Consider the following 23546-nt stretch of genomic DNA (forward strand, 5'->3'; position numbering starts at 1 on the left):
GCTTCGTTGTGCCATAAATATACGCAACAGTTCTGAAACATTTTATTGTGGATTTTGATATTGTTTGTTGTTTTTCTTGTGTCGTTATGTTGACATAGATACCGAATGAATGGTAATTACTACATTCTCAGCCAACAACAAAATGGCGCTGAATGCTTTCATTGGTGGACACTTTTTAGGCTTCGTACGTATTCTCATTCGTTTAATTCTATGGAGCACCAAACTAGCTCAAATCATAAGCGACACAAAAAAGACCACTGATCTTTGACCTTGTACACAACCAACCCTTCTCCAACATTAATTGACATGCCCCTGTGCCATACAGACTCGTTGTTTCGAACAGTTGGTAAAATATTACTTTCACTCTTTTACAATCAGATTAAAGAGACAAAAACGACAACAAATTTAGAACAAAAAACATGGCAAAACAAGAAAAACTATCTACATTGTAATCTCTACGTTTCTAAGTTTAGGTTAGAATCGATTGTTATCAAGTACTTACTTAGACCAAGAGTCTTCGACAAGACATCGATATCGATTAGCGCCTATCTTTAATAACTGCTTAAACTGCCATACGAGTATTAAATATGAAAGGCGAATGTGAAAACATTGGTAATATCTCTTAGTGGTGAAAACTCAAATCATCGTTAGTATATATTTTCTTCAAGTCTTAGCTGAACCAAATCCAGAGATCAAAACAAACGGCCCAAAGCAACAGGTACAATTTGAGGGCATCAATTATTATTAAAGTCCTATCAAAACCAGGCCCCAGAAAAGGAGGCCTTCCGCATGGTCCTCGACTCCAGACTCCAGGTCAAATCTAGAGACGTACCGTAAAAGTAACTGAAAATGAAAATGTAAATTAAAGAGAAACAGCAATATTTTAACAATGGTTTGTCATGACATGTGCATGTGTGTATTATGTGCGAGAGAGAAAGAGAGGGAAAGTTTGTGCCCCTGTGGTCATTCGGACTCGAGTCTGAAGATTAGTTTCCCATGGCATTTTTTAGATTGGAAGTGTCAATTGCAAGGAGTTAGTTGATGGTTCATCAACTGCCAAGGAGTCAAATTGGAACTCTTCAGCTGCATGTGGTGATTTCAGTCGAACCTCAATTTCCGCGTATAGGAATCTCGAATCCCGTCACTTTCTTCCATTCACTCATTCCTTGTCAATCGTTGTGGACATGATCTATCCAACACTTGTTGGCATGTGTTTTTAATTTGGCTGTCATTATCCCCAGAAACCTGTCTGGGGATAACGAAATTTCGTTATTCCCAGACACACATTTAAAACTCTGCTCTTTTAAACAATTATCCACATTCCAGAATATGGAATGTTTCCAAATGCACATAGAAATAAGGAAAATTAATAAAATATCTATAAAAACATAAAATTAACCAACATTAAATCAGTTGTTACTACATATATAATATACGTCGACTTCGAAGTGGGTGTCATGGCCGAATGGTTTAGTCGTCTGCCCTGGATGTTTTACCATAATCGACGTTGAGGGTTCAAATCCTAGTTCCGCCACTTTTATTTATTTATTTTTAAAATTCCGTCTTATTTTTACAGAACGTTGCAAGGGATAAATGTCCCATCCATCCTCCCCCCCCCCCCCCCCTTTTTTTTTTTAACACACTCTCTCTCTCTCTCTCTCTCTCTCTCTCTCTCTCTCTCTCTCTCTCTCTCTCTCTCTCTCTCTCTCTCTCTCTCGGTTCCTTTCTAGTTTCTAGCAAATTGTCATATTCATCCCCACTCCGATCTCAAAAAGTGTCTCTAAAAAGAATAAATAATTAAAAAGCAAACAAACAAATATTCAGAGAGCTACCAAATGGTCAGATAGAGGAGAAGAAAACAAACAATTTTTTTTCAATAAAAAGAATTTTAAGAAATTCATGCTCAGAAACCGAACAAAAGGCCAAACAAAAAGGAGAAAAGAATGGACTCGCACAAAAAAAAAAAAAGAGGTGGGGGGATGGGAGGATGGGACATTTATCCCTTGCAACGTTCTGTATAAAGAAGGTGGAATTTAAAAAAAAAAAAAAAAAGTGGCGGAAACAGGATTCGAACCCACAACGTCGATTCTGGTAAAACTTCCAGGGCAGACGACTAAACCATCCGGTCATGACACCGACTTCGAAGCAGACGCATATTGTATATATGTAGTAACAACTGATTTAATGTTGGTTAATTTTATGTTTTTATAGATATTTTATTAACTTTCCTTATTTCTATGTGCATTCGGAAACATTCCATATTCTGGAATGTGGATAATAGTTTAAAAGAGCAGAGTTTCAAACAGGTGTCTGGGGATAATCACAGCGTTTTAATTTGTGTCTTTTCACGAATTTCAGGATGAGTTAAACTAATATAAAAACAAAAATTACTCTTGATTTCGGATTCAGCGGGAAAAAACCCCCCAGAAGGACGAAGCGGCAAATCCCTGCCAAGTCCTATCTAGATTAAACACTGTGATTATTCCCAGACACCTGTCTGGGAATAACGAAAATTGGTTATCCCCAGACACATATTTGAAACTCCGCTCTTTTAAACAATTATCCACATTCCAGAATATGGAATGTTTCCAAATGCACATAGAAATAAGGAAAGCTAATAACATATCTATAAAAACAGAAAATTAACCAAAATTAAATCAGTTGTTACTACATATACACAATATGCGTCGACTTTGAAGTGGGTGTCGTGGCCGAATCGTTAAGTCGTCTGCCCTGGAAGGTTTACCAGAATCGACGTTGTGGGTTCGAATCCTGGTTCCGCCACTTAAAAAAAAATAAATTCCGTCTTCTTTTTACAGAACGTTGCAAGGGATAAATGTCCCATCCATCCCCCCTCCCCCACCTCTTTTTTTTGTTTTTTGAGCGAGTCTATTCTTTTCTCCTTTTTGTTTGGCCTTTTGTTCCGTTTCTGAGCATGAATTTCTTAAAATTGTTTTTATTAAAGAAGAAAATATTGTTTGTTTTTTTCTCCTCTATCTGACCATTTGGTCGCTCTCTGAATATTTCTGTTTGTTTGCTTTTTAATTAATTTTTTAAAGACACTTTTTGAGATCGGAGTGGGGACGAATATGACAATTTACTAGAAAGGAACCAAGAGAGAGAGAGTGAAAAAAAAAAAAAGAGAGGGGGGGGGATGGATGGGACATTTATCCCTTGCAACGTTCTGTAAAAAGAAGCCGGAATTTAAAAAAGAAAAGTGGCGGAACCAGGATTCGAACCCACAACGTCGATTCTGGTAAAACTTCCAGGCCAGACGACTAAACCATTCGGCCATGACACCCACTTCAAAGTCGACGCATATTGTGTATATGTAGTAACAACTGATTTAATGTTGGTTAATTTTATAGATATTTTATTGACTTTCCTTATTTCTATGTGCATTTGGAAACATTCCATATTCAGAGCGGAGTTTCAAATATGTGTCTGGGAATAACGAAAATTGGTTATTCCCAGACAGGTGTCTGGGGATAATGACAGCCTAGATTAAAAAGAAAAGTAAGATTTCCTTTATTTTAAAGGAAATATACTGCACATCGTCTTAATAAGGAACTATCAACGTAAAACATTTGTGCAACAAGATCAATCTGTGGCAGTTAATAGTAAATAGTTGACGATTTACCAACTGCCAAGGTCCGTGACAAAAAGAGGAAATAGAGAGAGAGAGAGAGAGAGAGAGAGAGAGAGAGAGAGAGAGAGAGAGAGAGAGAGAGAGAGAGAGAGAGAGAGAGAGAGAGAGAGAGAGAGAGAGAGAGAGAGAGAGGGAGGGAGAGAGAGAGAGAGATGACAGAGAAATACACACACAGAGGGAAAAGAGAAAATGACTGAGAGAGTGTGTGAGAGAGAAAAAAAAGAAAGTAAGAAGAGTATTAGATAATTAATATAAATATTAATAACATCATTCTGTGGCAATACATCACCTCGTGACACTAAAGGTACTCTGCAGTTAAAAGTACACATGCGTAGTTGATGAACTGACACAGTCCTTGGCAATTGACGATTTGACAATTGTCAAGGTCCTAGGCAATTGACGCTTCCTTTTAGATTTTTTGCTGTTTTTTTTTTGTTTGTTTAAGTTTAAGTTTAATTATTGACAATTACATAAAATTAATACAGCAATGATATTGTAACTATCTACAGGCAGTCTAAACCACTTTAATTTTGATGAGAAAGCAGACAAAACCGTTGATCAATTGGAAGTTAAGTTAGAAATTAAAAAGAAAAGAGTTGAGAAGTTTTCAAAAATAAAAGAAAAAAAGGAACATAAGTCAGTCAAAGTAACTGTCTAAAGGAAAAGCTTTTCTAATGTCTTTACACAATGTCCAAATAAAAGCAGGACACAATTATACATATCCTGATAGTGTTAGACAAGCAAAAATCTTACTACAGTCTGAAGAAGGGGAAAAGGGAAAAAAGCTGAGTCATTTTGATGTGGGAAAAACAGAATTTCTTCTGAACTCTTCTTTTTCTTCTATCAATTCCTCCCTTTTCCCACTGCCCGCACTGTGCCCACCTTGTGTTTGCGCACGCACATCAGAGTTTGAGTCTGAATAGCAACGGGAGACCATTCAGACTCGAGTCCGAATTGCCCATTTTATTATTGAATATGGTGGTCAAGTATTTTGATTGCATTATATTAATCCTTGTAATCTTAATGTGAGTAGCCCTGAATTTGGCTCTTTTGGTTGACTGCAAAAGGCCAAGATTGCAGCCAATGAGCTGCTTTTATATACAGCGGGTACTAGACTCAACAAGAATGCAGTTTCAATGAGGGATTCAGGAATCCACATCTCTCGGCCTATATTTTCTTAGTAAATTAAAACACATTCAACGAGGATCTTTGCTTTTAAAGTTGTGTTCCATGGAACTGCTACCCATAAAGGGATACAAAGGCTCTCACTTGGATTCCATTGTTTGTTTTGCTCTACAATTTTTCGTTGTCTATTGTGTAGGAAAAAAAAAAAGCATGTGTTCACCCTATTCTGTTAATTTGTACTAGTGTGTGTAAGAGGAGAAGGAAGTGGGTAGTTAGTCCTGAGTGAAATGCTTAAACACAGCTGAATAGGGCAGGTACTGTTTGTCATTTGTCTGTGTGTATGTGCGAGAGAGACAGGGAGAGAGAGAGAGTGGTAGTGTTTGTGCCCAAAGTGTATATTTTAAAAATTAAGCCCTTCTGCCACGGCATCATAAGATACTATCACCTAAGCATTCCACGAAGGAATATAGATAATTCATCAAACAAGATGTCTGATGTCATCAGGAATCACCCATGTTGTCCAAGTGAGCATATTGGGGGTTATAATCTTGCCCAAGGAAAAAAAACGAAAAAGTCTGAAGCGAGGCTCGAACCTGGGACCTTCCAGATCACAGCCTTAACCACTCAGCCACTTATATTTGTTAGGAATTGAAGGATGGGAATGAACTTAAGCTAATGAATTGAGTGTATGGTCCACTTAATTGGTTTGTGAAATTTTTTTATTTAAACACGCTTCTTCCCCCCCCCCCCCCCCCCCCCCCCCCCCCCTAAGATTCACAGTGTTGTGAAGAGCAACTGAAGAGAGGTGAGGACAGTAACTCATAGAAATACACTATATTATTTGGATTTTAATGTTTATCTTATTTAATTATTTTTTTCATCCTCATTTCCTTTACGACTTTTTTCTACCAGGTGCGACATGAATGTGGAGGAGGCCCTTCTCCCTGCTCTCATTGGGGGCAATTTGGATGAAATTGACAAGATTTTAAGACATGATCCAGAAGCATTTCCCATTAATTCTCGGCTTGGAGATAAGTTTGCCAAGGGTTCAGGACAATTCTTAGAGCCTACTGCTTTGACAGTTGTCTCAAAGTATGGACATGCCGAATGTGTTCGAAAGATATTGGAATTAGGAGGGAATTTGTATTCTGTGGGGACAACAGAAGATGAAGAAGACGACGATTTAAATGAGGCTTCAGTTTATTTATCAGAAGATTACTTTGGTGCTCTGGTTATCGCTGCCTCGAAAGATTTCTCTGAAATTGTTCACCTATTGGTAGAGTTTCGACTGTTTAAAGTACCAGGGATTGGGGAGGAATATGCAGAATTTGTTAAAGCTGCCGCCGATAGGAATTTTCAATGTATAAGTACTTTGTTGGATTTTGTTGTGGATAAAAATGTTTTTTTGAAAGGGTGGAAAGGCCACAACATCATGAATTTGTGCCTTTTACGAGGATGTCCAGCTTGGTGTTTACAGACCATTCTAGACCACAGGATTACGGTAAACGGCTGGGATTTCAATGGCCTCACTCCTTTGATGTGTGCAATTATTGGAAAGAACTTGGAATGTCTAGAGTATCTACTTGACAAGGGTGCAGATCCCTATGCCATTCACATCCTTCGACGGATGTCATTTCAAGACGATGGCTCCATTCTCTATTTTGATAACATGGGGTAGGTCACATAACTAAATGATTAAGATTAAATTTTAAAATAACTTTTGGACTATAATTCAGTAACTGGACTTTTGAGTCAGAGGCAAACTTTTTTTTTTCATTGCATTATTTTATTAGTAGATTAACTTGTTCTATCCAGATGGTGTTATGCCATTTTTAGACATAGGCAATAATAATAATAATAATAATAATAATATAATAATAATAATAATAATAATAATAATAATAATAATAATAATAATAATAATAATAATAATAATAAATTGTGCTTAACAATTAAATCGCGAGAGGATAAAAACAAAACCCAAAAATATGACATATAAATATTAGCGAGAGATTCTATAGATATATATAGATCATAAAATTATAATGAAAAATGTGTCACACATCTAGTTAAAAACAGGGATATAAACAGATACATTAAAATTGTACATATAATTATTTGAATTATGGGTTGTGATCGTTTAAACACCAATAAACATATAGGGGTTTAAAAAAATATTTGTCACAACATTTCCTTATTTCTAATTATTAAATCATATAATATTTGTTAAAAAGGTATGTTTTAAAGCGTTTTTAAAAAATAATATTTTTATTCTTAAAATCTAATGTCCTCGGGCGGGCTGTTCCAAATTTCAGGCGCTGCAAATTTAAAAGATCTTTCACCATTTGTTTTTAGCCTCCCTTTGGGTTTTTAAAATGGCACTGACTTAGAAGTTTGTAAATCAAAATGTGAATGATTTGCTATGCTTATACATTTAAATAATATATTTGAAAAATGGAGCTTTTTATAATTATGATTTTAATCTATATTATTATTATTATTATTATTATTATTATTATTATTATTATTATTATTATTATTATTATTATTATTATTATTATTATTATTATTATTATTATTATTATTATTCCATATGTATAACAACCTTTTGTGTGGTATAGTTAGATGCCTTCGCCCAAGCATTTCATGAAGGAATATATAGATAATCCATTAAACAAACATATGATGTCAACAGGAATCACCTATGTTGACCAAAGTGAGTCAATTGGAGTTTTTATCATTTTCCCAACAAAAAAAAAAAAAAAGAAGGAAATTGCCTGAAATGGGGCTCGAACACGTGACCTTCCAGGGCACAGTACAATGCCCTACTAGGCCACCTCACCACCTCCCACCCCCTATCATGATTAAAGCTCGCTGATGGTGCTAGAATATCACCATTTCAGTCATTGAAATAAGTTCATTGCTGGCCATCAACCACACCACGATTGGCAATATATTTAATTTTGAGCTATTTCAATTTTATGGCTAAAGAAAACCAAGAATATATGCCCAAGTGATTATGTGATCGTTTCTTCTGTGGTGACTACTAGTGCTACTGATGATTCATGTTAACTTTTTTTTTGAGTTACTGTTTAGTGTCGGATACAGAAATTTTTGATTTGCCCACGTCATGGTAGCATGTCTGACCGGTAATCAGAAGGTCTGAGGTTCGATCCCCAGTCAAGGTTGACTGATTTTTTGGGATGTTTTTTTTTTCTTGTATTATTCTTTCTTGTGTTGTCTGGTACCTTTCATACACACTTGTTCAGTTCTTTATCTTAATTTCTTAAATTGAACACTACTTAGCTTTCTCATTAAGCTCTGAACTATTAAATTTATGTCAAATTGTTAACTCTCTTCCTCCTCACCATTTCCTGGATTTTCCACTAAACATCAATATAGAGATTGATTTTATTAATAAAGTCTTACTTGAAAGAAATAAGTACATGCTATAGATAGTATGAAGTTGACGTCACTCAGGTCTTTGTTTTTGCTTTTTGCCATCCGCGTTTATGAGTAACTCTCACTAAATTGTATTAACCAGACTATAAACGTTCAAAGTTGCACATAGTTTTGTGTGTTGGTCCTTTATACTTCTGGATGGCAATTTTGTGAGCTTCTTAGCCAAGCGCATACTATTATAATACTATCTATACACAAATTTTCTCAACACGTTCAACATAACAAGCAGTACAGCAAAGCATTAAATTCTTATGACTGTAGCCAAACAAATTATTCGAATTTTGTGATGTACAAAAGAAACCTAAATGAAAAAAAAAATGTTGGTTGTGTCGTTACAAATGTGTCAATTTTTTCTGTAGCTGGTAAGGAGAGGAGGGTTAAGTAGAGAGATGGTTGGACCAGAATCTGCAATACTTTTGGCCTTGTTTCCATGGTGTTGAAGAGGACATTGATAATTTGAAGGATTAATTTCCATCCCTGAATTTAGATAAACCAATGATTGGATCCGCAAATAAAGTACTGACAATTTTTATTTCTTACTGATCACTTTAACAGATTATTTTGATGAGTATCTGGGGAATATTTGAACTGTCTATATTATTTGATCATCATCATCATCATCATCATCATCATCATCATTGCCTTTTTGTACCCGTGTCAGGGTATAGGCCATAGACAAACAGTTTCCATCCCTCTATCTTGAGCTAACTTTAAAAAAATCTCATTCCATAATAATAATAATAATAATAATGATAATAATAATAATAATAATAATAATAATAATAATAATAATAATAATAATAATAATAATAATAATAATAATAATAATAATAATAATAATAATAATAATAATAATAATACTTTATTGCTTCCCAAAAAGGAAATTTTTTGTACAGACGTGTTATAATTTACACAATAAGATAAAAATACAATGGAAATAGGATGTATATATATTTAAAAAAGGAGCAGCTCTATAACCAGAGCTGCACTTTATAATATGAATAATTTCAACACTGTATAATAGTTAAAGCTGTCACTATAAATTGAAAATTGAAAAGATTGCAAAACACATAAATTAATAAATTAATATTTATATTTTTTAAAAGTAAAAATGAGAAATTATTATATAAAATGATTATTGCTTGTTGTTATAAAGCCTAATACTGGACGGCAGAAAAGATTTTCGGTGTCTCTCTGTTTTCGTTGAAATAGAGAAAGGGCGACCACTTCTTTCTGACATAATAATTGATGGTCTTAGTGGATGATACTGGTCATTTAATATTTTAGTCATTTTATTTATACAAAATTTCTCGTATAAAAGATCTACATCATCAACATCATTTATATAGCGTTTAATGGATTTTTTAATATTTGAATTTATTTTGTTCCTTTCCACTGCTAAGCAATTGCCTCCCCAAGCTGTTATACAAAATGACAAAACACTTTCAATTACTGCTCTATAAAATAATGTGCAGAGGGTTTTATCTATTCTAAACTGAGAGAGTTTTGATAGAAAATATGTACGTTTGCACATCTTATGCCTAATTATTTTCAAGTGTTCATCCCACTTGAGCCTGTCATCGATCGTTACACCAAGGTATTTGTAGTGAGGAACTCGCTGGACGAATTGGTCCTTTAATTTTAACGGTTCTCTCGGCTCCTTCACTCTCCTAAAGTCAATCACTAGCTCCTTTGTCTTGCTTATGTTAAGCTCTAGGTGGTGGGCATCACACCAAGACACAAATCTATCAATTTCTTGCCTATAAGCCACTTCGTTGCCATTTGTTATGAGACCTTGAAGAGCGGTGTCATCTGCAAACTTTATTAAAGGTACAATCAGGTTTTGACTTCTACAGTCATTCGTGTATATTGTGAATAATACAGGGGACAATACACAACCTTGAGGAGCACCAATATTTGTAGTTATACAGGAAGATTTGTTTTGTCCTAATTGCACATATTGTGCTCTATCTGCGATAGCTCCTAGCGTGATCTAGATGCCTGTAAATGTTGTTTGTAAACAGCAAAATGGCATCCTCTACGCGTCCTGGTTTGTAAGCAAATTGATGACTATCACTCAATGGCATAAACTGATTACTAATTTTAACTAGAACAAGTTTTTCTAAAGATTTCATGACTATTGAAGTCAGTGCAGCAGGTCTGAGATCGTTCATAGTTTCAAGTTTTTCTTTTTTGGAACAGGAATAATTTTTGAAGTTTACCAAATTTCAGGGATCGAAACGCATTGGAGGGACCAGTTAAAAATATGTGTATAAATGAGGGAAAGCTGATGGGCACATTCTTTTAATAATTTTCCTTTCAATCCATCCGGCCCAGCAGCCTTCCTCTCGTTTAGTTTCGAAAATACGAATCTCTTTTCTTCTTCACTGACCTCAATAGTCATTTCATCTTCCAAAGCCCTGTCTAATTTATGTTTTTCATTTTCAATATCAAATTTTTTGCTGTGTCGAAACGTGAATAAAATTTATTTAGAGTTTCAATTTCAATATCTTCTGATATAATCGTGGGCTTTGGATTATAGTTAACAGCAGTTTTAAGCCCCCGCCACGTGTCCCGTATATCCCCAGAAGAAAAGCATTTTTCAATTTTTTTATCACTTCTCTGTATATCAGCTTCTTTAACTCTTCTCCATGTTCTCTGTGGCCTTCCCCTTGATCTTCTGTCCTGGAGTACAATGCTTTCTTTGTTATCAGGTCAGCAGAGTCCAAACTATCGTAACCAGGATAAACTCCGGCTTCATGGCGGGTCTATTGGTTCTGAAGGACTACTTTTTTTTTCTTTCTTGGGTGTAGATGGTAAAGTTATAGTTTTGTAGAAAATTTCCATCCAGTTCAGTCTCTGGCTTCAGAGTTGTACCTACAATGATTTATGACACATCTGATTTTATGTTAGAATGAATTTAATGAAGGACATTCGTAATTAGGAAATTAAAGAGATTTTTTATATAGTTAAAAAAACAAAACAAATTTTCGTCAACGAAAACAATTTTTTATTTTAACTTATTTTAACTTAGTTTAAAACAATCATACTCGTAAAACTCATGAAGTCAAATTTTAGGATTTTGTTTACTCAATTTGTTCACTCCATTTTCAAAATTTTTTCATCAGTCATTGAATTGATTGTTCCAAAGTAATTTTTATGTCTTATTTTTTTGTTTGTTTCCATTTCAACAGACATGAAAAATATCAAGCTAGAAAAGATGATTGGTCTGTTTTTTATGAGGATCATGTCGGCCCTACTGCACTTATGTATGCTGCTGCCTTAGGAAATATCCCAATCTTGGAACGAATGTTAAATGCGGCTAATAAAGATATCAGCGCATTGGGACGATTTCGACGTTTTCAGTCAATTGGGCCACTTGATTTTGCTGTGGATTATGCAAGTGTGGAAGCCGTGTCTCTGATCTTACAATTTGATGATGCCAAGATTGAACTTGGCACTGACCCATTGTGTCATGCTATACAAAATGGCAACATGGAAATGTTTGAAGTCTTATTGGATTGTGGGATTGTATGGGATGATTTGGTGTACAAGGAGGCCATGTTTACGTGTGTCAGAAAAGATAATTCTCAATGTCTTGAAAGAATACTTGGATGTGTTGACACGAATGTGTTTGAAATTGATTTTGGACTAACTTTATTCTTTGCCATTGGAGAAGGAATATCGGAATGTGTTAAAATTCTAATAAAACGACCTGAATTTTCTATTGAAATGAGGTGTTGTGATACCAACTTTACTTCTGCTTATTGGCTTACATGTTTCATATTTTCATGTCGGAAAGGAAGAAAAGAACTGGCCCAGTTATTTTTGGAATTGGGGGCAAAGATCAATGCAACAGATGATTCTGGAAAGACATCTGTAATGTTTGCAGCACGAGGAAACCATGTTGACTGTTTAGAATTTTTAATGGATCTTGAGGCAGACTTTGATGTTGTAGATGAAATTGGTGGGACTGTGTTTTCTGCTGCCCTGATGGGAGATGGGAGTTGTCTCGAGTTCCTTTTGAAATCAGGAAGACTTCTTGATAAAGATGGTTTAAAGTTTATCCATAAACAATCTGTGAATGTTTTTAACAATGGCAGTGAATATGATGGATTTGGAGAGATAAGAATGGCAATTTCAGTCAAGAATTGTCTACTTCTGATGCAATACAAATTATTCCATTGGAAATGGTGCACTATGGTCGATCAAGATTCTTTACACAATATTGTATTTGCTGCTGTTACATCAGGGATTTTTCCAGGTCAACTAACTCTTGGAAATCGCCCTCAACCCTTCTCACTGTTTTGTTTTGCCGTCATAATCAGTGATGTGGCCACAATAAGATACCTCCTGACAAACTTATACTTTTTACCTGATGACTATCGATATCTTTTGAGTGAAGCTGTCAAAAAATTTGCTAAATCAGCTGACACTGTTTTTGTCACACAACAGCTTACCCTCCAGCCTCTGTCACTGAAAACTTGGAGTGCAGTTACAATCTCTGAAAGAATTCTTGCACCAGATTCTGTTCCCAATGAGAGAAATGGTCTCGTGGAACGGCTACCTCTTCCTGAAGGTCTGAAAGACATTTTGAAATTCAAGACCAAATTCTCTGAGTTATGCCCACGCCACTGGTTTAAACTGGGACCCCAGCAAGGTGCGAATTCTCAAGGAAGATTTGGTAGCCTGGTGGTGAATGGAGTTACCGTTCAACATCCTACTCTAGAGAGGTGTGCTAAATATTACTGTCGCTGTGGAAATCGAGGACTCACAGTGAAGGATCTTGACAATGAGGTTTAGGGACCAATTAGATTGTTTTTGACTGCTACTGTGTTTGTATGTTTTTATGGTCTAAAACTAAGAGAGATACACTGTAATTATTATTTTGTCTCCTCTTGATGTGGTTTGAGTTGACTTTATATCAGTCCCTGTTTAGTCTTGATAGCGTGTGGCTGTGTGTGTGTGTGTGTGTGTGTGTGTGTGTGTGTGTGTGTGTGTGTGAAAATGGAGACGACCAGGTGATTTTGTTTTATAATGAACAAATGTAACCATATCAGACATGCCTATCATCCCGGAATTTCCGACTTTGTCCTGGAAATTTGTAAACAATTATGGCTGTCCCAGAAAATACGGAAGTTTACATTTTGTCCCGGAACTATAAAAAAATCCACCATTATATTATCACCAAATCATCATTCCTACCACCACTACAACTACGATTGATGCCATATAATTTTCCCTTGTCTTAGTTTTTTCCTCGAGTCCTTTAAACTAGCAATGACTATGAAAAATGTTTTTTTCTCTTTTTCAGGAAAATTTTTGTCTAAAATCAAAGCCCTATCTCCACTGAGTAAAAATGTTTTTGAATTTCGAAAATCCATTCATAAATAAACAAGTTATGCAGTTTCAAAGGTGTCATTCATTTGGATGACCCGCAAAGAGGAAAAAAAACGAGAAAATATGGGACGCTTTTTCGGCATTTTTTTTCGACCTTTGGTTGTATCTTGCGTAATAAGTGGATTAAAAGATTGAAACTTGAAGAGCAAATTAGGATGGTGTTTTGTAAAATACGGGAAAAGTACTCGTCATATTCATATGAAATTTTACAACCAAAAAGAAGAAATGTTCATGTATTACCTTGTCAGCGACAAAACCTCCACGCCCGGTAGTTTTAGAAATATTTTACTCCAAAGAGTAAAAATCTATTTTTAACGGTCTTCTGGTAATCGCACGAGTTTTGTCGCTTGACATAATCTAAAATGACCTTTTTTCTAACTGTGTGCCAACTTTCAGTCATATTCATCAATAAACAGCGTCGTAATTAATTTTTTAAATAGCATATACGAAACGGCTTCGTCCCATATTTTGACGCGAATTCGGGCACTTCGTAAGCGAAAAAGAGGCCCAAAGATTTGTGCGGGATAGTCATTGCTACTTTAAACTATACATGTAAAATGTTTTTACTATCCAATTTTCTTGCTATTTACTGGCCCTGATATGACCTAAATGTGTTGCAAGCGACGTAAAACCCTTAAAAACAAGCAACCACCTCTAGGTATTACAACTACCACCACTACCACAATCTTCACAACCGCCACACCATCACCCCTACCACCACCACTACAACTACCCCCACTACCAGATAATCACCAATCAACAAACCATGTAATTTGGATATTGGTAAGCTATTCTCTTCTCACAACGGTTGAAGCTGTGTGGGGATCCTGACCTCCCATAGCGGGCAGGGAGGTACATACTTTGTCTTCTATCCCCCTACATTTTTTTTTCCAACTTGCTTTCTGTCTTTGTCTTGGAATGAGATTATTTGGTGTTGTCCAAACCCTGGCCAGATACCCTGGCTGGGAGGGAAGCAGTCAAATGTATAGTTAGTTTTCGGAGATGATATCCTTTTCCTCTGTTTTGCACTGTATTATATTTTGTTAACGTATTATTTATGATATGTAAACATTTGAGTGTATACCTCTTAGTAGGGACATGTGCTTGTGTATGGATGAGACTTTCAGGAGATCTCAAACTGAGTACATTGATGGCGTGCTCTTGGAATCTACATCTATTTCCTATTTGAACCAATTACACTTGTTTTACCTTTTCTTGAGTGCTTAATTGTAATTCTAGAACTTATTACAATCCCATTTTCCTCCTTTTGACTGGCGCTGATATGACCTTAATGTGTTGCAAGCGCCGTAAAACCCTTGAAAACAAAAACATTTTTTTGTGGTCAGCCATTCTCACCAGTGGCAGTGTTATCTTGATGAGTTATCTACGTAATATTATATTATTAAAACAGTGAATGCGGATACCCCTTTTGTTGCAAATAGATTTGTAACTACACATTTTTATAAATAACCTCTAGCACCATTGTAACCATAGTATGCTCTTGCTATCAGATGTTTCACTGTCTTACTAAAGGGCAACATATTGTTCCTGAAATTTGAGGTTTTATCCTTAAATTGTCCCTAAAATTTGAAATTGATGGTAGGGATGCCTGCCATGCCTTTCAATGCTAGTAGGTGTGTACATCCAGGTCGTGTGTGTATCGTTTGGTAATAAATTCTTATTTTAGTTATTCCTTTAGTTTAAATTAGTAACATGTCCATCTTATATACTCTATGTTCCTTGGTGTGCACTCATTCGGAAGTTGTACCATTAAGCCAACTCACTTTCTATCTCCATTTCTCTCCATCTCTCTATATCTTGGCTCATCACATATTAATATTGTGAGCCTTGAGCCTTCTATCTGTGGGTCCTTCTATGGTCATATCTTATGACAACCCGTATCTCTCGAACCATTTATTAACAGATGTCCTTTTTAGCATCTTAAAATATATATCTGTAAATCTTTTTACTATTCCACCGCAACCGAAATTATCCGAGCATTGTGGCGAGCGCCATAAATAAAATCATCCCCCCCCCCCCCCCACCACCACAAATCTTTTCATTTATTTTACTCTTTGGCGTTGTGTTATGGGTTTATTGTATTGTGGTATGTCACTTGGATTGTGACCTTTATGTCCTTGCTGTGGGCGGTGCAGAGTCCTTGGAAAGGGCTCGCTAGAGTTAAGTCAGACCTGCTTACTTGAAATTATCAACGTTCTGAGGGCTAACCCACACCGGAGACCGACTCCGATGACCCGGCGCTGCCGTCCTCTTCCGGGATAGAGTCGTCGTTCACGGACAAAATACTATGAATAAAAAAAAGAGCTGTTAGACCTACCCATACCAAGCTCCAAAAAAAAAAAAAAGAAAAAAGTCAGATGACGTCGGGTGCTTCGCATGGGTAGGTCTAGCGGCTCTTCTCTTTATTCTTAGTATTTTGTCCGTGCCCGACGTCTTTATCCGGAGGACGGCAGTGCCGGCGGGTCGTCGGAGTCGGTCTCCTGTGTGGGTTAGCCCTTAGTTTTCATGGGGAAAATTATACTGGTTAATAATCATTAAATTTAAATTTGTAAATGGCCAATTTAGCCCCAGAATGATTGAATAATGTTTCGAAGTCCCTACATAATGTGATTTAGTGCCACATTTTCATTTTCATCAGCATGATTTATTGATTTGGTACTAAATTTTAGAAGCTACTGGGTGGGGATCCTGACCTCTCATAGTGGGCAGGGAGGTACATACTTAGTCTTCTATTCCCCCCATACCCGTTTTCCAATTGTTTCCTGTCTTTGTCTTGGAATGAGATTACTTAGTTTTGTCCTGACTCTGACCGGAGGCCTTGTCTGGGAGGAAAACAGTCGAATGTAGTTATAGTTTTGGGAGATATATATATTTTTTTCCTTGTAAATCATCTCTCTGTTATGTATTATTATATTTGTTATTTTAAATTTATAATGTAAGCATTTGAGTGTTTTCCTCTTAGTGGGGGCCTGTGTTCGTATCTGGATGAGACTTTTAGGTGATCTCAACTAAGTACATTGATGGTATGCTCTTGGAATCTATACCAACTCCTTATCAGTACCATTCCCCTTCGTCTTACCTTTTCTTGTGTGCTTTAATTGTAATTCTAGAACTTATTACTACCCCATTTTCTTCCTTTTTACTGGCGCTGATATGACCTAAATGTGTTGCAAGCGCCGTAAAACCCTTAAAAACAAAAACAATTAGAAGCTTATTTTGCTCTGCAGAAGGAGTAAAAATTTGCAGTTCTATGAATTTTTGTGTGTGTCTAGGCAGGTCTGAGTTAATCTAAAATAGGTAGTTAGCCGGGAATAATAATAATAATAATAATAATAATAATAATAATAATAATAATAATAATAATAATAATAATAATAATAATAATAGTAATAATAATAATAATAATAATAATAATAATAATAATAATAATAATGAATATATAATAAATAATAATATATAATAATAATAATAATAATAATAATAATAATAATAATAATAATAATAATAATAATAATAATAATAATAATAAAATAATAATAATAATAAGTTTACTTTTAAAGCGCCTCATACCGAAGTCTCAAAGAAAGCAAAAAAGAATAAAGAACAAAACACTTGAGCGTTTATATAGGGCAATATCGATTAAAAGTGCCCAAAGCGCTTTACAAGGGATCCGCAGGCAACAACAACACCTAAAACGTAGGACTAGACGTGATGCCTGTTAGACGAAATTACATCTTTTTTCAACAAGACAACGTTGTCAATGGTCATGCACTCATTTTAAACCTGAGTACGGTGAGAGAATACAAGAGCCTTTTTTCCCAAGGACATTACTATGCGCCGCTCAAAGCGAGACTCGAACCCAGGACCTTCAATACTACTACAACAAAACCGCGCAGTCGAACATATCAATGCGCTGTACAGAGATAAGCACAATTCACTAATGCATCAAGATCACAAGGATATAATATATACATAATAATAATACCCACGCACGCAAGAGAACTCACGAATACACAGCTTCCCCCGTGAACACAACACAACACACACACACGGTCACAGTTACAGAAAACAAATTTAAATACTAACTGGGGAGGGGGGGGGGGGGGATGGTTCCTGAACACCCACAGTGGTAACGAAGCACTTACTGTGTCTTCTATCCCCCTATATCTGTTATCCAACATGCCTTTTGTCTTTGTCTTGGAATGAGATGGTTTTCTCCTGGCCCTGACCGGATTCCCTGGCTGGGAGGGAAGCAGTCAAATGTATAGTTAGAGTTTTGGGAGATGACAATTTTTGTCTTGTAAATCCCCCTCTGTTATGCACTGTATTATTTTTGTATTACATCTATATGATTTGTCAACATTTGAGTGTATTCCTCTTAGTCGGGACACTGGGTGGGGATCCTGACCTCCCATAGTGGGCAGGGAGGTACATGCTGTGTCTTCTATCCCCCCATACCTGTTTTCCAATTGTTTCCTGTCATTGTCTTGGAATGAGATTACTTAGTTTTGTCCTGATCCTTGCCGGAGTTCCTTGACTGGGAGGGAAACAGTCGAATGTATAGTTATAGTTTTGGGAGACGATATTTTTTTCCTTGTAAATCATCTCTCTGTTATGCATTGTATTATGTTTAGTTTACATATTTTATTATATGATTGGTAAACATTTGAGTGTATTCCTCTTAGTTGGGACCTGTGCTTGTGTCTGGATGAGACTTTTAGGTGATCTCAAACTAAGTACTTTAACGGTGTGCTCTTGGAATCTACATCTGTTCCCTATTTGAACCCGTTCCCCTTTGTCTTACCTTTTCTTTTGCGCTTTAATTGTAATTCTAGAACTTTTAACTATCCCATTCTCTTCCTTTTTACTGGCGCTGATATGACCTTAATGTGTTGCAAGCGCCGTAAAACCCTTAAAAACAAAAACAAACAAAACATTAGTCGGGACATGTGCTTGTGTCAGGATGAGACGTTTAGGTGATCTTACACTGATAGGATGCTCTTGGAATTTACATCTCTTCTCTTTTTGAACTAATTCCCACCTTTCTTCCTTTTTCTTGGATACTTTAATTGTAAGTCTAGAACTTTTTACTATCCCGTTTTCTTCCTTTTTTTTTTTACTGGCGCCGATGCGACCTAAATGTTGCCACCGAGACCACCGAGATGGAAGAGATATGAATGGATCGAAGTCTTTGATCGGTGCAGCAGAATATGACTTCTCTATTTTCATCGTTGGGCTTAAGTTTGTGGCTCATCATCCATTTTCTGACCGAGAAACAGCATGCTTCTTGGAGAGCAGATGAGATGTTTTCCTTGTGGAAGTCTGAAGCAGATGGGTTCCTGCAATTTATGTGGTACATACACCATCATCTCCGTTGATTTGCCCGCCGGGCACTGTGTAAAGATCTGAGAACATTCAGTAGAGTATATTCCATGCTTACTTGCATAATTGTATGCAGGTCATCCAAACAGTATGGAAGGGTATGCAGATCATCGAGACAGTATGTAGCCTAATGTAAAACATGGATGTCTTATAACCAACCGAAATCGATTAAAGAATCGAGGTAAAAATCAACCATTGTAATCTCCCTGAGAAAATAGTACATTTTTAAATGTAACAGTTTTAAGTAGTGAGGAGCGGTCCCAAGCATGTTTAGGACCGCCGGTTCTACGGTCCCTGGGAAATAAGGACCGGTTCTGGTTCTAAGAACCGGTTCTTTTTCGACATTGGCCAATCACAAGGCATTATTGGGACCGTCCAACAATGGGACCGTGCCTGCAGTAGATGGCTGTAGAACCGCTAAGTGTAAGTGAGAGCGAAGGCTTATTACCTCAAAACATGAAAATAGTGCTATAACACTATCCATTAAGAATGTGTGTGTGTGTGCGTGTATGTGTGTCTGCGAAGATTGATGGAGCGGGTCAGGTCAATGTTAGTATTAGGGAAAAGGGATTGTTAATATATTGTGCCTGTGGCATGCTGGACCAAAAGTATGGGAAGAGTTTGTTTTGATTTTTTAAAGGGTTTTTTTTTTCGTCTCCATTCCTTCTTTCTATTTTTGTGCGGCTATGTGGTCTTGTGTTATGACACTCCCTTTAGGATCGGAATGTCCTGGGTTCGATCCTCGCTCTGCGCCTAGTTGAGTCCTTGTAAGACTCTTTACTCACATCCTATCACCGTAATCAGGTGTAAAATGAGTACCTGGTCGTCAACAATGTTGTCTCTGTCGGTAAAAAATTGTAACATCGCCTAACATTAACAGGCGTCATGTCTCGTTCTACATGTAACGTGTTGCTATTTGTCAGGGACCCATTGTAAAGCGCTTTGAGCACATTTAGTGGATATTGCGCTATATAAAAGCTCAATTTATTTTTTGATTTTTATTTTTTTAAAAAATATTTCTACCTTTGGATAGGACGCTAGTCTATCCCAAAGAACTTTTCGCCAGATCTAACAAACCAAGCTACCCATTCACTGCTGAGTAGACAGGTAGTTCAGAGGAAAAAAAGCTCGACTGCACCCAGGATCGATCTCTGGCCTTTGCGTATAGATAGTATGCAGATGACGTCACTCAGTCCTTTGTTATTGTTTTTGCCATCCGCGTTTGTGAGTTGTTCTCACTAAACTGTATTAACCAGACTATAAAAGTTCATGGTTACACAGAGTTTGTGTGTTGGTCCGTTATACTTCCGGATGGCAATGTTGTGAACTCCTTGGCCAAGCGCATTCTATCTATAAAGAGTGCTCTATCAACTGAGCTATCGGGGCCCCCAAATATTCTATTGGGCTTTTTAAAAATACAGACGTTATAACTGTTATTTTGGAAGGAAGATATAATGTGTGAAACTCGTACTCATATTATTTGATTAGTTAAAACACCAAACGAAATTTTAATATTATTGTATTATTTTAAATGACAACAATGCGATAGAAAGGAGTGGTGACAAGAGATACTAGACAAAAGAAAACAAAAAATCGGACTTGCTAGGTTCGAAACACACACACAAACACACCCACATCTTTAATAGTCACATTCCTATCCCCGCGGAAATTGCAAATGAAACCACAAAAATTGCACCCAAAATTCCAAAAATTGCAAGGAAAAATTGTTTTCAATAAACAGCGCACAATAATTTACTCTTGCTTTAATTCTATGACAAGCACAGTCCACCAATTTTAGTCGGTATGTATTATAATTATACAGTATTGTGTCCATAAATTACATTAAATTACACTGATCTGATATTGACATTGCATACACAGAAAAAAATAATATGCCGGGTATATACAGGGGATGCTACAAGGAGATTTTGAAAAAAAAACAACACTTTTACACAAATGCATGGATTCCTAACAATTATGTGGTAGAAAAGCTCATAAATTTAAAAAAATAAAATATTATTATTATTATATTATTTTTATTATTATTATTATTATTTTATTTATTATCATCATCATCATCATCATCATCATCATCATCATCATCATCATCATCATCCTGACGTGGCGGTTTTTGCAAAAAAAAAAAATCCCAAATTTTGTAAGCTAAAAACAGCAAAATTTTCAAAAATTTCGCACAAATTGGCGATTAATTTTCCTAAAAACCCATAATTCGTTCATGAAAGAGAAAGGTATTTATTTGTTTTTAAGGTTTTCACGGCGCTTGCAACAAATGTAAGGTCATAGCAACGCCAGAAAATGGGATCTAGTAAAAAGTTCTAGAATTACCATTAAAGTACCCAAGAAAAAAGGAAGGACACGCTATCAGTGTACTTATTTTGAGATTATCTAAATGTTTCATCCTGACACAAACACAGATCCCCCAGTGATGATAATGAAAATTTGTCAAAAAGGAGGAAAATCTACCGGCCCGTCAGTCAAACCCAAATCTAATGCAAATATAACATAGCTATTCATAGTTATTTAATATATTATTAGTCCTAAAGCACTTCTGATCATTAGATATATCTAGGCCTTTTGCAAATATAATTCAATGAATTGTCATTTCCAATTAAACATTTTAGAGGCCTATGATGTCGCCCACTACATCAAGTGATTATGATAAACTTTTGGCCAAAAAACCAGGAGGTATTTGTTTGTACATAACAAACCCGGTTAATGTCTGTATTATTGCAACCTTGTGATGATGCAGCTTATAAATAAGAATCTTTAATTAATTGCAAAACGTATTCCATCAACAAATCAAATTTAAATTAGCCTTTAAACAAATCATTTCTTAAATCGATCATCCTAACTTATTATCTCTCTATTACCAAATGATATCTATAAACATAATATGAAGATTGAAAGGTGGCTGAGAGAGAAATATGGATATGTGTGACAGAGAGAGAGAGAGAGAGAGAGAGAGAGGAGAGAGAGAGAGAGAGAGGAGAGAGAGAGAGAGAGAGAGAGAGAGAGAGAGAGAGAGAGAGAGAGAGAGAGAGAGAGAGAGAGAGAGAGAGAGAGAGAATTGGTGAATTTATTTTTTTTAAAAATGTTTTATATTTAGACTCAAGTTGTATTGAATACTATTAACAAATTAAACAATCAAACAAAAACAAAACAAAAAAAAAATCAAAAAGGAAGAAAAAAAAAAGACAGGCTTATGAATTATAAAACTTATAAAATCGCCAAATGTACTATCATGCTACAGCTAAAAGGTACATAAATATTTAAACCCATTTGCTCCATCCCCTTCCCTTTCGATCACCTTCTCATCCATGGCCACCATGTGTCTTGTGCTACTTTTGACATTTGGCGCCAGTGTGTCTAGACTAACGTCATAAATAAAGGGGTGTCACCAAAATTCATGCAACTGAGCAGAGGTGTCAAAAATGACAGAGGGCATTTTTTTTCATGAACTACCACTTAGCAGAAAATGTTTGACATGACAAAAACAATGGAACATTTATGAAAAAATCCGCGGAAGATTATCATCACTGGTCCCCACTAAATTAATTTTTTTTTTTTGGGCAAAATCTCAAAAAATTGCAAAAAAGTGCAAAGTTTGCGGCCGCAATGCAAATCAACGATTTTTTGCCATTTTTTGCGGCCGCAAGCGATGCAAAAAACTGCCATGACAGATCATCATTATTATTATTATTATTATTATTATTATTATTATTATTATTATTTTATTATTATTATTATTATTATTATTATTATTATATTATTATTATTATTATTTATTATTATTATTATTATTATTATTATTATTATTATTATTATTATTATTATTATTATTATTATTATTATTATATTTCCAATTACATCTATACATCATAATAATACAGTGGAACTCGGGAGTAACGAGATCGAGGGGACATGAAAACTTTCTATTTCCGAGTTAGCAGTGGCAGTAGTATTTTCCTATATTTAGCATTATATGATTATATGTCTCCAGAACATGGAAAATTACAAAAAATTGCGGCAATTGTCAAAATTGCGGTAACGGCGGTTGCGGCCGCAAGCGCCGCGATTTCCTGGTCGGACAGACATTCATTTCAAACAATAACACATTAGAGAAGAGGGGTCATGCCTTCATCATAGATCATTGTCCTTGCGATCATTATGGTGTAGTAAATTTTGAAATTTACCCCTATAATGGAATCGTCCAAGGCGTTGGTGATTGTCATGCGCCGACTGTTCCCCCCATCTCACACACAAAAGGGCGGTTTGCGGAGTGGATGGATATGGTCGTCTGTGTCGTTTAGTGTATAGCAAAGGGGGGTGGGTGCGATTAATTAAGCGAAAGTGGGATGGGTGTTGATTTGTGGAAGATAGGCAAAAGAACCGAGGCAAAGAATCGCTGTGGCAGTAGTATGGCGTGAAAATCGCTGAGACCGTTGAAAGGTTATAAGAAGTAAGGACCGCCAACGGTTCTCCACTT

General features: G+C 35.9%; 1 protein-coding gene and 1 pseudogene across 3 annotated transcripts; one reads left to right on the top strand and one right to left on the bottom strand.

Moving 5' to 3' along the window:
- The first annotated feature begins 230 nt into the window (after nt 1–230).
- Nucleotides 231–15679, top strand: LOC144958500 (uncharacterized). 3 transcript variants are annotated; one of them, XM_078890504.1, is made up of 3 exons: nt 231–346; nt 5687–6448; nt 11431–15679. In XM_078890504.1, the coding sequence occupies exons 2-3, from the start codon at nt 5694–5696 to the stop codon at nt 13037–13039; spliced, it is 2364 nt and encodes a 787-aa protein (XP_078746630.1). In that variant the 5' UTR covers nt 231–346; nt 5687–5693; the 3' UTR covers nt 13040–15679. The 3 variants fall into 3 exon arrangements, with proteins under 3 accessions (XP_078746630.1, XP_078746628.1, XP_078746629.1); XM_078890502.1 differs by lacking the exon at nt 231–346 and adding an exon at nt 572–718; XM_078890503.1 differs by lacking the exon at nt 231–346 and adding an exon at nt 589–813.
- A 7261-nt stretch (nt 15680–22940) lies between these two features.
- LOC144959206 (uncharacterized) overlaps nt 22941–23546 on the bottom strand; it is a 2109-nt pseudogene continuing 1503 nt past the window's right edge.

The sequence above is a fragment of the Berghia stephanieae genome, chromosome 13 (assembly GCF_034508935.2).
Source record: "Berghia stephanieae isolate SIO BIC M18660-M18661 chromosome 13, UCSD_Bste_1.3, whole genome shotgun sequence".
In the NCBI taxonomy this organism is placed as follows: Eukaryota; Metazoa; Mollusca; class Gastropoda; order Nudibranchia; family Aeolidiidae; genus Berghia; species Berghia stephanieae.

What these genes read in the sequence shown, in the direction of transcription:
- LOC144958500 (XM_078890504.1), top strand. Translation starts at nt 5,694, where the DNA reads ATGAATGTGGAGGAGGCCCTTCTCCCTGCTCTCATTGGGGGCAATTTG. An exon ending in CTCTATTTTGATAACATGGG is followed by an intron (nt 6,449 to 11,430) that starts GTAGGTCACATA and finishes CCATTTCAACAG; the next exon opens with ACATGAAAAATATCAAGCTA.